Raw genomic sequence first — 12,741 nt, 5'->3', positions numbered from 1 at the left:
TGACAAGAGTGATGGGTGGTTCCTGAGTCGGAGAAGGGGGCCAGAGAGCTACCTGCTTCCACGCCACCCCCTCCTGTTTTTTTTTTTTTTCCAAGATTTTATTTATTTATTTGGCAGATAGAGATCACAAGTAGGCAGAGAGGGAGATGGGGTTGGGGTGGGAGGAAGCAGGCTCCCCACCGAGCAGAGAGTCTGATGCAGGGCTCGATCCCAGGACCCTGAGATCATGACCCAAGCCGAAGGCAGAGGCTTAACAACTGAGCCACCCAAGCACCCCTGGAAGTTCCATTTTCTGCTTACTCCAGAACCACTTCTCTTTGGGAACCTGCATAACATGCTGACCCGATTTTCTTGAACCCAACACAACGCAGACACATTCCTCAGGACCACAAGCAAGAAGAGTCTGAGAAAGGACCCCTACAGTACCCTGTTTACATTCCAGGCCCACACACACGTATGCACGTACACACACACACACACACACACACCCCACGCACACACATTCCATCTGACTGGGTCATTCCTAATGTTCTCAGGGCTGGGACTAAGAAATCACTATGACTCTCCCACTGTCTACACCTTTCCTGGTGGGTTCTAAGGATTTGGGGTACCGTTCACTCTATAACTTGAGTTGCTGAAAGGCCTAGCAGTCTGCAAGGAGAGATTCCACAAACAGACATAGAGGACTGAGAAACCCAAGATTGGGGAGGTCCTTCCCTATTCAGTGGCTAGCAGGGAATGTGCTAAATTTAACTTCCTTCTTGGGACAGACAACAAAATATGCGTGCTAAAAATGCAGTCTGGTTTTGTTGCCAAAAACATGGTGAAAGCTTGGTGAATACATCTGTCTGCTTTGACTATCACACGGTCAACCCATGAGTGCAGGTGCATGCAGTTCAGGACCAGAAAGAAAGTAACCCTACCGGCTGATAGCAAGCACAAGTTGCCATGGGCAGTGAGAAACGTCACTCCTCTCATCATGTGACCTTCCAATTCATACAGGGTCCTCCTGGATAGGGTCTGGAACGTCCTTTTTCTCCAATATCCCTCCCTTCTCTGCCTTCCCCCCAAAGTCTTCATCTATCTTGCAGAAGCAAGCCAGACATGAGATTTTTTTTTTTTAAAGATTTTATTTATTTGACAGACAGATCACAAGTAGGCAGAGAGGCAGTCAGAGAGGGAGGGGATGCAGGTTCCCTGCTGAGCAGAGAGCCCGATGCGGGGCTCGATCCCAGGAGCCTGAGATCATGACCTGAGCTGAAGGCAGAAGCTTAACCCACTGAGCCACCCAGGTGCCCCCAGACATGAGATTTTTGAGGGTCAGAACTGAAGCCCATCCGGATGAAATAGCTCAAAACAAACCATCTTTTCTCTTGTGAATGTCGACTGTTCTTCAGAGCATAAATTCAGCATTATTATGCTAGAAAAGTCTTTGTCTTTATCCTACTAAATATCACTCTTCAGGAGAGTTGAGGAGAAAAGACAATCCCATCCTGATATTTCCACAGGAATAATGCGTCCTTTGGTAGAGTACCCGGGAGGATTGAGTTTCATTGATGCCAACAGAGGCAAACAGCCCTCCCTCCAACCCAGGAGGATGAGACCCCATTCTTTTAGTTGGTAACTCTGTAAGGGGATAGGAGGCCAGCCCTGGCCTTGTGAATGATTAAGATCCTTCCCCAAGTTATTCTGAGGCCTGAGATAGAGCTTGTTGTAATTCGGCAACCTCGTATTTTAATTGAGCCATCTGAGAACAAATTATTCAAGCAAAAGAAACCTGGGACATGCTAGTTACTACAGAGGACTCTGAAGAACTTGTGGTTGTGGTGATATTTTCAACTACCCAATTTGAAGAGTGACTGGAAAAGAAAGAGCACGAGGCTGGACAACCTGACAACTAAGGCTAATGTCACAGACCAGGATTGTGGGGACTGCTTGTGGCCTGTGACAGAAGATTTATGGGCCTCTGATAAATGACAAGGGAACTAACACAAAGCCTGGGCATCATAGACCTCCTAAAATTTCGGAGGAAAGGGAAAAGCGTCCAAAGAGAACTGCAAAACCATATATTCTATCTGTGGTTTCCCACATGGGTCTGTGGACTGGAGCTGGATTTCAGGTCTACAATGAAATGGCACCTTTTTTCAATATTAATAAATTTTGAAATTAATTAATTTTGAAATTAAGTCCTTTCTAGCCTTTTCAGGATGAATTTATTGTTCTTCTATGAAAAGATAATGATATTCTAAGATTGTGTGGGGGTGGGAGGAACTGTCATTTCTTGTTACCAAACACATTAATTTGGGGGTTTTTCTCCCCAAAATTTTAATTAATTTTAGTAAAATCCTAAAGTCTGGGAAGTGCTATATTATAGAAGACCAGAATGGGGGGCGACTAGGTGGCTCAGTGGGTTAAAGCCTCAGCCTTCCGCTCAGGTCATGATCTCAGGGTCCTGGGATCCAGCCCCGCATCAGGCTCTCTGCTCAGTGCGGAGCCTGCTTCCCTTCCTCTCTCTGCCTGCTTGTGATCTCTGCCTGTCAAATAAATAAATAAAATCTTAAAATAAAAAAGAGGAAGAAGAAGAAGAAGAAGAAGACCAGAATGAGAATTTGAATTTTATCACAAGAAAATAAATAGATTATAAGGAGCTTATGACTGGTGGATGACCCAGGAAAGATAACAGGGCTCAGAGGAAGTAGATCTAATTACAGTTTTCAACAGTAGTGTATATGTCAAAAAGGAAATCACAAACCTTCCGAAAAGAAGCATTTGGCTGCGGATAAAAGAAGAAGCGAACAGGAAATAAAACCTGGTAGGAGTACAGAATAGATGCTAAAATAAACAGAGGACATGGGCAATGCTTTTTTAATTCAGATGGTAAATGTGATCTAAGGCAGGATACAGCTGTGCCAGAGGTCGCAAGCATCAGGACATCAGCTCTTTTTGCTAGAAGCAGAGCACCTAGTACATTTTTGCCCTGCTAACAATTTCACTTGCTAGAATGTTGAAGGAAGATGGCCAGATGCAATTTTTACGGATTTTGAGAAGTCAGATCTTAAAATGTTCCAAAGAAAATTACCTAAGAGGCCCGAAAGGGACGGCAAGCTCTCAAATGTGAAGTTCTAGTAGTTTTCTCCCAAAGGATCCTGCTGAGGAAGGAAGGAGGAAGGAGGGCTTCACCAATCAGGAAGCAGCTGCACACTCTGTCTTCTGATGTGATCAAACTGTGGGCAGAGATGAAGGTCACATCTCCTACATTAAAAAATGAACCAAACAAGCAAAGCAGGGACAGTTTGTATGAAAACATTCAACTAAAATGAAGGTTTTAGTGGACTGGGCGCTCCGTTTGAAGCAGTAAAGAATGAAGCTGCCAAGAACCCTAACATAATGGAAGGTAAATGAGACCTGCATTCATGGGGGAGACTCAATTAGGAAACCTCATTACTCCCTGATCTGAGAGGAGATTCAATTCCGAGAACATTTTGCCTTTTTTATGTGAACAAAACAATTTCATTGTTAAAAAAAAAAAAATGCTTTTTAGAAAAAGCATCCAGTGCTTGTTTCGGCAGCATACATACCAAAATTGAAACAATACAGAGATTAGTATAGCCCCTGGACAAGCAAATTTGTGAAGCAATTCATATTTTTAAAAGAATTAATTACTTAAAAGCCATCCATAATTTACTATGCAGAAATAACCACATTAAACATTTTGGAATACACACACACATACACACACACACACACACGCCCCTAAATGTTTTATCTTTGTGTATAGGATAAAAAATATGAATAAGTAGGGGCACCTGGGTGGCTCAGTGGTTAAGCCTCTGCCTTCTTCTCAGGTCATGATCCCAGGGTTCTGGGATCGAGCCCCACATCAGGCTCTCTGCTCAGCGGGAAACCTGCTTCCTCCTCTCTCTGTGCCTGCTTCTCTGCCTACTTGTGATCTCTGTCTGTCAAATACGTAAATAAAATCTTTAAAAAGTATATGAATAAGCCATTCACAAAAGATATACAGATAGCCAATAAACATATGAAAAGATTTCAACATCTCTAGTAATACAGTAAATACAAAATAATAATGAGATACTACTTTTTACATGAATATTGTCAGAAGAATTTTAAGACTGACAGCATCTGGCAGCTGAGTGGCTCAGGCAGTTAAGCTTCTGCTTTTGGCTCAGGTCATGATCTATGGGTCCTGGAATCAAGTCCTGCTGTGGGCTCCTTGCTGTGCAGGGTGTCTGATTCTCCCTCTGCCCCTCCCCCTGCTTGTGCTTGCTCTCTCTCTCTCACACTCACTCCCCTCTCAAATAAATAAATTAAATCTTTTTAAAATAATAAATAACTAAATAGATAAATAAGATAAAATGGCATACACCTTGAGCCATGAGTCCTAATAGTAGGAATTTATGCCAATAAATGTTAGCACCATTTAACAATCTGTGTCCACTGGCTATAAAAGTGACATATAAATTATATTATATGGTTTTATAGGTACTGACATGGAAAGACATTTTATTTTTTTTTTTAAGATTTTATTTATTTATCAGAGAGAGAGAGGGGGAGAGAGCGAGCACAGGCAGACAGAATGGCAGGCAGAGGCAGAGGGAGAAGCAGGCTCCCTGCTGAGCAAGGAGCCCGACATGGGACTCGATCCCAGGACGCTGGGATCAGGACCTGAGCCGAAGGCAGCTGCTTAACCAACTGAGCCACCCAGGTGTCCCTGGAAAGATATTTTAAAACATCAAGTAGTAAATAATTCATGTAACCCCATTCCATTTTTGTAGAATAAAAGCTACTTCTGTGTGGATAAATAGATGTATGTCCTATAAGCTTAAAATATATTTAACAATTTTTGTTGTTACAGAGTGGATGGAATTGGCTGGTGAGATTCCCATGTTTTACTTACGCACTTCCATCCTGGCTAAAATTTGGCAATGAGTGTGTGTTTTTACAATTAAAGACAAAAAAAGCTCTCCAGTCAAAGGTGATCCTAATTTTGATTTACATTCATGATGTCGGTTTCAGGGGTGAGCTCCCTTAGGCAGGAAGCAGGTCTGCTTGCCTGGCTTTATACATGGTCTAGCACAAATATGTACCTGGAGTTGACAAAGCATTATGGAAGCAAAGAGCGCTGTGGGACTGGGCTCCCAGGGCCAGTTGTATTAAGACAAATGCCAAAAAAAAAAAAAAAAAAAAAGTCTTAAGTCAATCAGAGAAAGACAATTATCATATGATCTCTCTGATATGAGGAATTTGAGAGGCAGGGCAGGGGGTAGTAGGGAGTAGGGAGGGAAAAAATGAAACAAGATGGGATCATGAGGGAGACAAACCATAAGAGACTCTTTTTTTTTTTTAAGATTTTATTTTTATTTATTTGACAGAGATCACGAGTGGGCAGAGAGGCAGGCAGAGAGAGCAAGAGGAAGGGAAGCAGGCTCCCTGCTGAGCAGAGAGCCCGATTTGATTCGGGGCTCGACACAGGGCTCCATCCCAGGACCCTGGGATCATGGGATTATGACCCAAACCGAAGACAGAGGCTCTAACCCACTGAGCCACCCAGGAGCCCCCATAAGAGACTCTTAATCTCGCAAAACAAACTGAGGGTTGCTGGGGGAGGGGAGTGGGAGAGGGTGGTTGGGTTATGGACATTGGGGAGGGTATGTGCTATGGTGAGTGCTATGAAGTGTGTCAGCCTGATGATTCACAGACCTGTACCCCTGGGGCAAATAATACATTATATATTAATTTTTAAAAAGAGAGGCTTAATTTTTGCTGCTGCAAATAAACAAAGAGACTTCCTCCCTCTCTCTTTTCTTAGACATTTTCTTGGAAAAAAAATTGTAAGTTCTTTATCAGTCTTTTTGAAATACATTCTATAAATCTTTTAGAAATCTGAATGAGCCTCTGGCCATTTTTGTAATCCACGGTGTTTTTCTTTTTTTTTTTTTTTTTTTTTTTTTTTTTCAGAATCTTAGGAAGATTTTATTAGAAGCCTTCTTGCAAGTTGGACCAACGTGCCCTGTTCCTCGGGTGGGGTCAGGGCGTGAGCACCTGCTGTGCGCAGGCACCCCCCTCCCCACCCCACAGTGTCTTTCTTAAGGACCTGGAAACCACATCTCCTTGAAGTGCCATCTTCAAGAAAGTGCGCTTCTCTCCTTTGCTCCCAAACAACCTCCTGTTATTAAAGTTAACTAGCTAACAGATGCTCATCCCAATTACCGAGTGATTATGGGATGAACTGGGCAACAAATGGTGCTATCAAGCCCTCTTACCTGAGGACTAGTTTTTGATCTTGACAAAATGTGTACAATTCTTCTTACCTGTTGGAGCGGTAGAAAAGGGTGGGATTTCTTCCTCTCTCTGCAGTCTCTGTAGAGGGTTGCCTGGGATGCTCAGCATGGAACAGGGACGGTACAGGGCTGCAAGAGCTCCTGACTCCAAGGATCCCAAACAGACCAGGTTCAGCCACTTGCTGCTGAAAAAATCCAAGGTCAGAGAACCAGTGGTGGTGACACAAGAAAGGAATTCATTTCAGTGAGGCCAACACCAAGAAGACAGTGAACCAGCACTAGTATCTCAAAGACCGTCTCCAAAGTGCTGAAAATCAGTTTATATAGGGAAGGTGCGGGGCTAAGTGTGGGGTGAATAGGTGCAGGTGGGCAATGAAGGCCAGATTGATCCTTGTCTTGGAGTCAGTCACAAGTGGGATCTTGCTGGCTCAGGAAAGTCCTCATTGCTTGAGGGGGTAGTCTTCCCATGGGGTGACTTTGCCCTCAGCGTCTTCCATCTGAGCCAAGAGCCGAGCTGGAAAGAAGAACCCAACTAGAAAGTTTGAGGTCAAAATGGAGGCAGCCGAAGTCCTCCTCTTTCAATCACATTCTTACTCATTAGTCAAGTTGTTTTCTTTCTCTTCTGCTTTTGGGGCGAGGTTATTGGGCTTGGCAGGGAACCTGAGCTGGAGCCAAGAGTCAGACATTCAACTGACTGAGCCACCCAGGCACCCCTTTTAATTATTTTTTTTTAATTGGGCCCAACCCAATGGCTCAAGTCCAAGCTAAGATTTCCATTTTTAAAAAGAATTTACTAAACCGAACATAGCTTCACTTTAATAACATATTTTGGGCATATCTAGTGGGAGAAAAACTAATGGAGGTTCCTGGAGAAAAATGGCTGGGAACCCAAAAAATTAAGACCCAGTCTTCTGCCTTAGTGGCATTTGCTGTTTCTTGGGGAAGACAGACCAGCACACCAAACCCACAAAAGATGAAGAGGCCTAAAAGGAAGATTGGTTTTCTACTGAGAATGGAAGTGCTTGGCTAAAGGTTCCCAGTAAGGATTTAGAAATATGTTGCTGATAAAGGATAATTGGAAGAAAGGCAGGCAAGGACAAGGGGCCCCCGGCCTTCGGAGAAAACCACCCTTCAAAGGATTTTGTACCACCCTGGGGAGCCCTCCATCCTTTCCCACCTGATAGATAGGTGACCAAAAATCTAATTGGGTGACAGGCCACCAACAGATTATCAGATTAAAACAGCCCACCAACAAGCCCATAAAAACCCCTAGACCTAGAAACTCTGGTGGCAACCCTCTCAGGTCCCCTCCCTCCTCAGGAGCTTTGTACAATACTTTAGCTATCCTTCAATAAGCTCCGCTCCGCACCACTCTAGTCTGGTCTACCTCATCATTCTTCCAAGCAGCATGACCAAGAACCTCAGGTACCAATGGAGCAAAAAACCCCTGTAACATTACTACTTTTACATCTAAACCCTGTCTGCTTTGGGAGGATTATCTGTCAGTTCAAATTTTTAAAATGTGAGAACTTTCAATGCAAATAAGAGCTGAGATGCTGAACACAGAAATGGCCAACAGCCAGACCACATATGATAGGACAACTCGGGCCCACGAACTCTGAAGCAACTAGGCAAGGAGAACAATCTACAAGCTGTGCAGTAGTCAGCCCAGAATGGTCAGGAAGGAAATGATAAACAAAATTCTGAACAATGGTTATCTCTGGGGTGGGAGGCAAGGCATAGGAATCGATAGGAATCGGTATATTAGTAATTCTTAGTTTTGGATTTGGGTAGTGGGCTCAGTGGCATTCAGTATATTGTAAAGCTTTATAATTTAGATTCTAATAAATATTGTGTTAAGTGACAAAATTTCAACTGAGTAAATTTTAAAGATCCAGTTGTCTTTATTAAATGATTCATGAATCTAGTAGTAAGTAGACAGGAGTCTGAAGGGATGCACAAAATGGAAGTTTTTTATAGAAGGAAGATGAGGAAAGAAAGTTATTAGCAAAAGCAAAGGATTATTCCAGGCAAGGCCACTATTCCTGATGGGGAGAAGTAAGGGGTCTTGTCACACAGATTACCTCATCCTCCTAAGAGAGACGGAGAGGGCTCATGTGGCAGACTCACTGGTGCTCAGTGAAAAACTCCTGACTGACTGGGCAAGACTACATCTCTGGGAGAGGTTGAAACTGCAATTAGATTAGGTATCAAGCCATGGTTTGGGGACTTCATCTAAATGATACCATTTGGGGTCTGCAGTTTTCTTTTTAACATGTTAAGTATATTCTTTAATGTATGCCAAAATTTATATTTAAAAAGATAATATAAATGTATGTGTATGTAAAGAAGATAGGGAATATGCCAAACTATTAACAATGGTAATTATTTTTTTAAGATTGACTTATTTCGGGGCACCTGGGTGGCTTAGTTGGTTAAAGCCTCTGCCTTCAACTTGGGTCCTGATCCCAGGGTCCTGGAATGGAGCCCCGAGTTGGGCTCTTTGCTCAGTGGGGAGCCTGCTCCCCACCCCCCAACCTACTTGTGATCTCTCTGTCAAATAAATAAAAAATCGCCTGGGTGGCTCAGTTGGTTAAGCAGCTGCCTTCAGCTCGGGTCATGATCCCAGCATCCTGGGATCGAGTCCCACATCGGGCTCCTTGCTCGGCCAGGAGCCTGCTTCTCCCTCTGCCTCTGCTGCCACTCTGCCTGCCTGTGCTCGCTTGTGCGCGCTCTCTCTCTCCCTCTCCCTCTCTTTCTGGCAAATAAATAAATAAAATCTTAAAAAAAAAATCTTTTAAAAAAAGATTCATTTATTTCGAGAAAGAGAGAGAGAGAAAGAATGCCTTCATGTGAACAGCGCGTGAGCAAACAGAGAGAAGGGAGAGGGAGAGAGAATCCTGAAGCAGGCTCCTTGCTGAGCGGAGAGCCCAACTCAGGGCTCAATTCCAGAACCCCAAGACCGTGACCCAAGCCAAAATCAAGAGTTGGCCACCTAACTGACTGAGCCACCCAGACAGTGGCAATTACCTACCTGATGGTAGGACTCTAAGCTAGAGTTATCCTAAAATAATATGTATGTGTAATTTAATTGTAGCTCTGAGAGGTAGGAGGGAAATGTACATGAGCAAGCACATAATAACCGCTGACTATGTAGAGGGGTCTACAATTGATTTGAGTCTTTGGAGATGATAGGAAAGCATCAACAGCCCTTGCTCTTCAAGACAAGTGGAAGAACCTGAGTTCAGGGAAAGTCACAGAAACAGAGGAAAAAATTATGGGAGAGCAAAATTACTTTCATAGGATATTTGCCCTGGACCATTAGTCTACACAGCAAACCAAATGCCAAGGAAATGGGTAGATTCCCGGGGTAAAGTCAAATAGGGCTCAGATAACCAGGTGGCAGGGCTGAACACTAGATAGAAGGGACCATGTGCTTGCCAGTACCAAGAGGTCTAGGGACTGGACAGGAAAAACAGAATACATCTATAAAGGAAAGACAGTAAAAGTCCTGATGACTGAAGTAACTTCTGCTCATCCCAACCAAACCAGAATTCTGTATCAGCCACTTCCACTTGGAATCTGTCCCCAAGACCTGTCCCCACATCCGTGCAGCCATGTCACATGGACAATCTCTCCAGCTAACTCGCTACGCACAAGGATCTTTCTTTTTTTTGAAAGCTTTATTGAGATATAATTTATAGACCATACCATCCATCCACTTGAAGTATGCAAATCAATAGCTTTAGTACATTCAGAGTTGTGCATTCATCACAACAATCAATTTAAGAACATTTTTTATCAACCTCCTCTAACCTCTGATAATTATTACTAATTATTAATTTACTTTTCGCATCTGTGGGATTTTCCTAGAAATGGATCATATATCACATGGTCTGGCTTCTTTCAATTACCCCAATGTTTTCAAGGTTCATCCATGTTGTAGCATGGATTATTGCCAAGGATCCTGAAGAAAGAATGTGGAAGAAGAAAAGGCCATGGCCTCAGGGAGAAGCCCTGACCCACCTAGGTATGGCAGACACACTAGCTTATACACACACACACACACACGGCAATTACTAAAAGCAGATATAGATAGATATCTATAGATATCGATATATCTAGATAGGTATCTAGATAGGTATCGATATCTATAGATATCTATCTATATAGATAGATATCTATCTATATATCTGAGTAGGGTACCCAAAGTGGGACTTGATCCCAAGATCATGACCTGAGCCAAAGACAGAGGCCTAACTGACTGAGCCACCCAGGAGCCCCTCTGGATAGTGCTTTGTCCCCTCTCCTGCTAGCATATTCCCTGCCCCGTCAGTCTTCTGTCCAATACCTGTAGCCCAGTCTTCATTGCTTCTTGGGAAGAGGAACGCCTCATTCACCTAATGGGCAACGATTACCATTCTGCTTCTCTCATTTACTCTTTCCATGTGCCCTCAATCCAACATGTACCACCTCCCCATCAGATTTCGTCAGAGACTGGAAGGCCAAGTGTCCGTAGGGCTAAACTTCTTCTGGAAGTAGAATCCTGCCAAGGGGCAATATCACTAGTGCACAGAGAAAACTCTGGACTTGGAGCCAAGAGAGCTGGTGTCAAGTCCTACCTCTTACCATCCTTACCATCACCTCACGTTTCTGGACATACGCACATGAATCCTCACCTGATAATCAAGGATAATATTATTTTCCCCATCTTTCTCATAGCCTGGTTGAGAAATCAGAATGGAAAATAATTCATATGAGGTACCTTATAAAATCACAAGATGTTGCCATTATTTCTAGAAGCTCTGCTATTCTGTAATTTTAGCAAAGAACAGATTCTGTTTTCCTTGTCCCTACTGAGATATTGACCATCCCGCCCAAATACCAATACATCTTGTCAGGCCATAGTGCCGACTCAATCAATTGTTTTCTCCTTGGACAGCATACAAAGGGAAGATACTCCTATACAGGAGAATTTTGCTTAACCCTGCTTGCCTAGGATTCCTGGAATAAAGAAACCAACGCCCTGTCCTCCACCATCTGCATTCTACAAAAGGATCAGTAATACTCAGAACAACTCTCACAGATGGAACTCAACAATACTCATATTTGCCTAAATGAGGCAGACTGGCCAGTCCCCAGCACGTCGTGCCCACAGGGTATTCCCAGGCTTGGGCACTGTCATGCTGAGGTTTCTACTGCCACAGGCAGACTCTGCACTCTCAGGGCCAAAAGGGACAACACAGGGGAATGGTCTCCTGTTTGGGGTCGTGCTTGGACCCCATGGGGAGGGGGAGTGGGGCAGGTTTGGCTCAGGTAGGAGCATGCACTTCCTGAGAAGGATACAATCATAGGGAGTCTTCAGGGACACAATTTACAAAGCTATCTCTGAACTGCCACTGCCTGAGCCTGATGACCTTTGAAGCCCATGTAGGAAAGAATACAAACCTAAACATGTGTACATGAGCAGGTACCAGAGTAGGAGAAGAGCCAAGATCAATACCACCAGACATACCTCAGAGAATCCCACAGGACACAGTCCTCCATCTGCCCCATCTCTAGTCCCATCATGACGACTGTTTCCAACTACGACTCCATGCTCCCCAATATCCTCTTCTGGAACATTCTAAAGTACTGCTATCAATATGCCAAATGTTAACTGATTTTCCACCATCCAAAAGAAAAAATGCCCGCTACTGATCCCAGCACTCAAAAGCGCCAATCCTGGACTCCCCGAGAATTACCTCCTAACCTCAGCTCCCACCTGATACACTCCATACACACCATTTATTTCCAACAAGCCATTATCTTCACCCTGCCCCAAATGGGCCCTGGGCCCCATGTGTCTTACCACTGGGAAAGTCTTCATACACCTAATTTCTAGAGCCCAGCTCTTGTCCCACCTGCTTAAACCTAAGCCAGGTTGTCCCTCTTTAGACATACTTCTCTTGCACTTGGAATCAGGAATCTGTAGTGTAGAACTTGAGTGTTTTTAATCTTTTCTTATTTAAATATAGCACATATAGAGAAATGCACAGAGAGCGTAAGCTCAATGAATTACCATAAAGTAAACACTCTCACGTGACCACCACCCAGATCAAGAGACAAAATTGCACTAGCATCCCAGCTGTTGCTCTCAACCTGCCTCCCTCCATCCCAAAGGTAACCTTCATCCTGATTTCTAACACCATGTGTTAGTTTTGCTTGTTTTTGAAATTCGTATAAATTGAATCATATAACATGTGTTGTTTTGTGTTTGACATCTTTTGCTCAACCTTATATTTGAAAAAATCAACCACATTATTTGTGACTTAGCTTCAGTGCTATCCACATGCACCCTCACACATGCACATTGTACACACACACTTGCACACACATGCACGTTTAGTTACCTAGCTTGAATAGGCCTCTGTTTTTTAAATTCAAAGTGTGATGGCTGAGG

General features: G+C 43.5%; 1 protein-coding gene across 4 annotated transcripts in view; it reads left to right on the top strand.

Annotated features, from left to right (window-relative positions):
• ABHD4 (abhydrolase domain containing 4, N-acyl phospholipase B) overlaps nt 1-6,212 on the top strand; it is a 29,878-nt gene extending 23,666 nt beyond the window's left edge. For all 4 annotated transcript variants that reach the window (XM_082734707.1, XM_082734702.1, XM_082734701.1 and 1 more), the window contains one exon: nt 5,977-6,212. In XM_082734707.1, coding sequence (XP_082590833.1) covers nt 5,977-6,108 — 132 coding nt within the window. In that variant the 3' untranslated portion in view covers nt 6,109-6,212. The remainder of the gene's footprint in view (nt 1-5,976) is intronic.
• The last annotated feature ends 6,529 nt before the right edge of the window (nt 6,213-12,741 follow it).

The sequence above is a fragment of the Mustela nivalis genome (genome assembly GCF_964662115.1).
Source record: "Mustela nivalis genome assembly, chromosome: 6".
Lineage (NCBI taxonomy): Eukaryota > Metazoa > Chordata > Mammalia > Carnivora > Mustelidae > Mustela > Mustela nivalis.
This window is presented reverse-complemented; position numbering and strand designations above follow the sequence as displayed.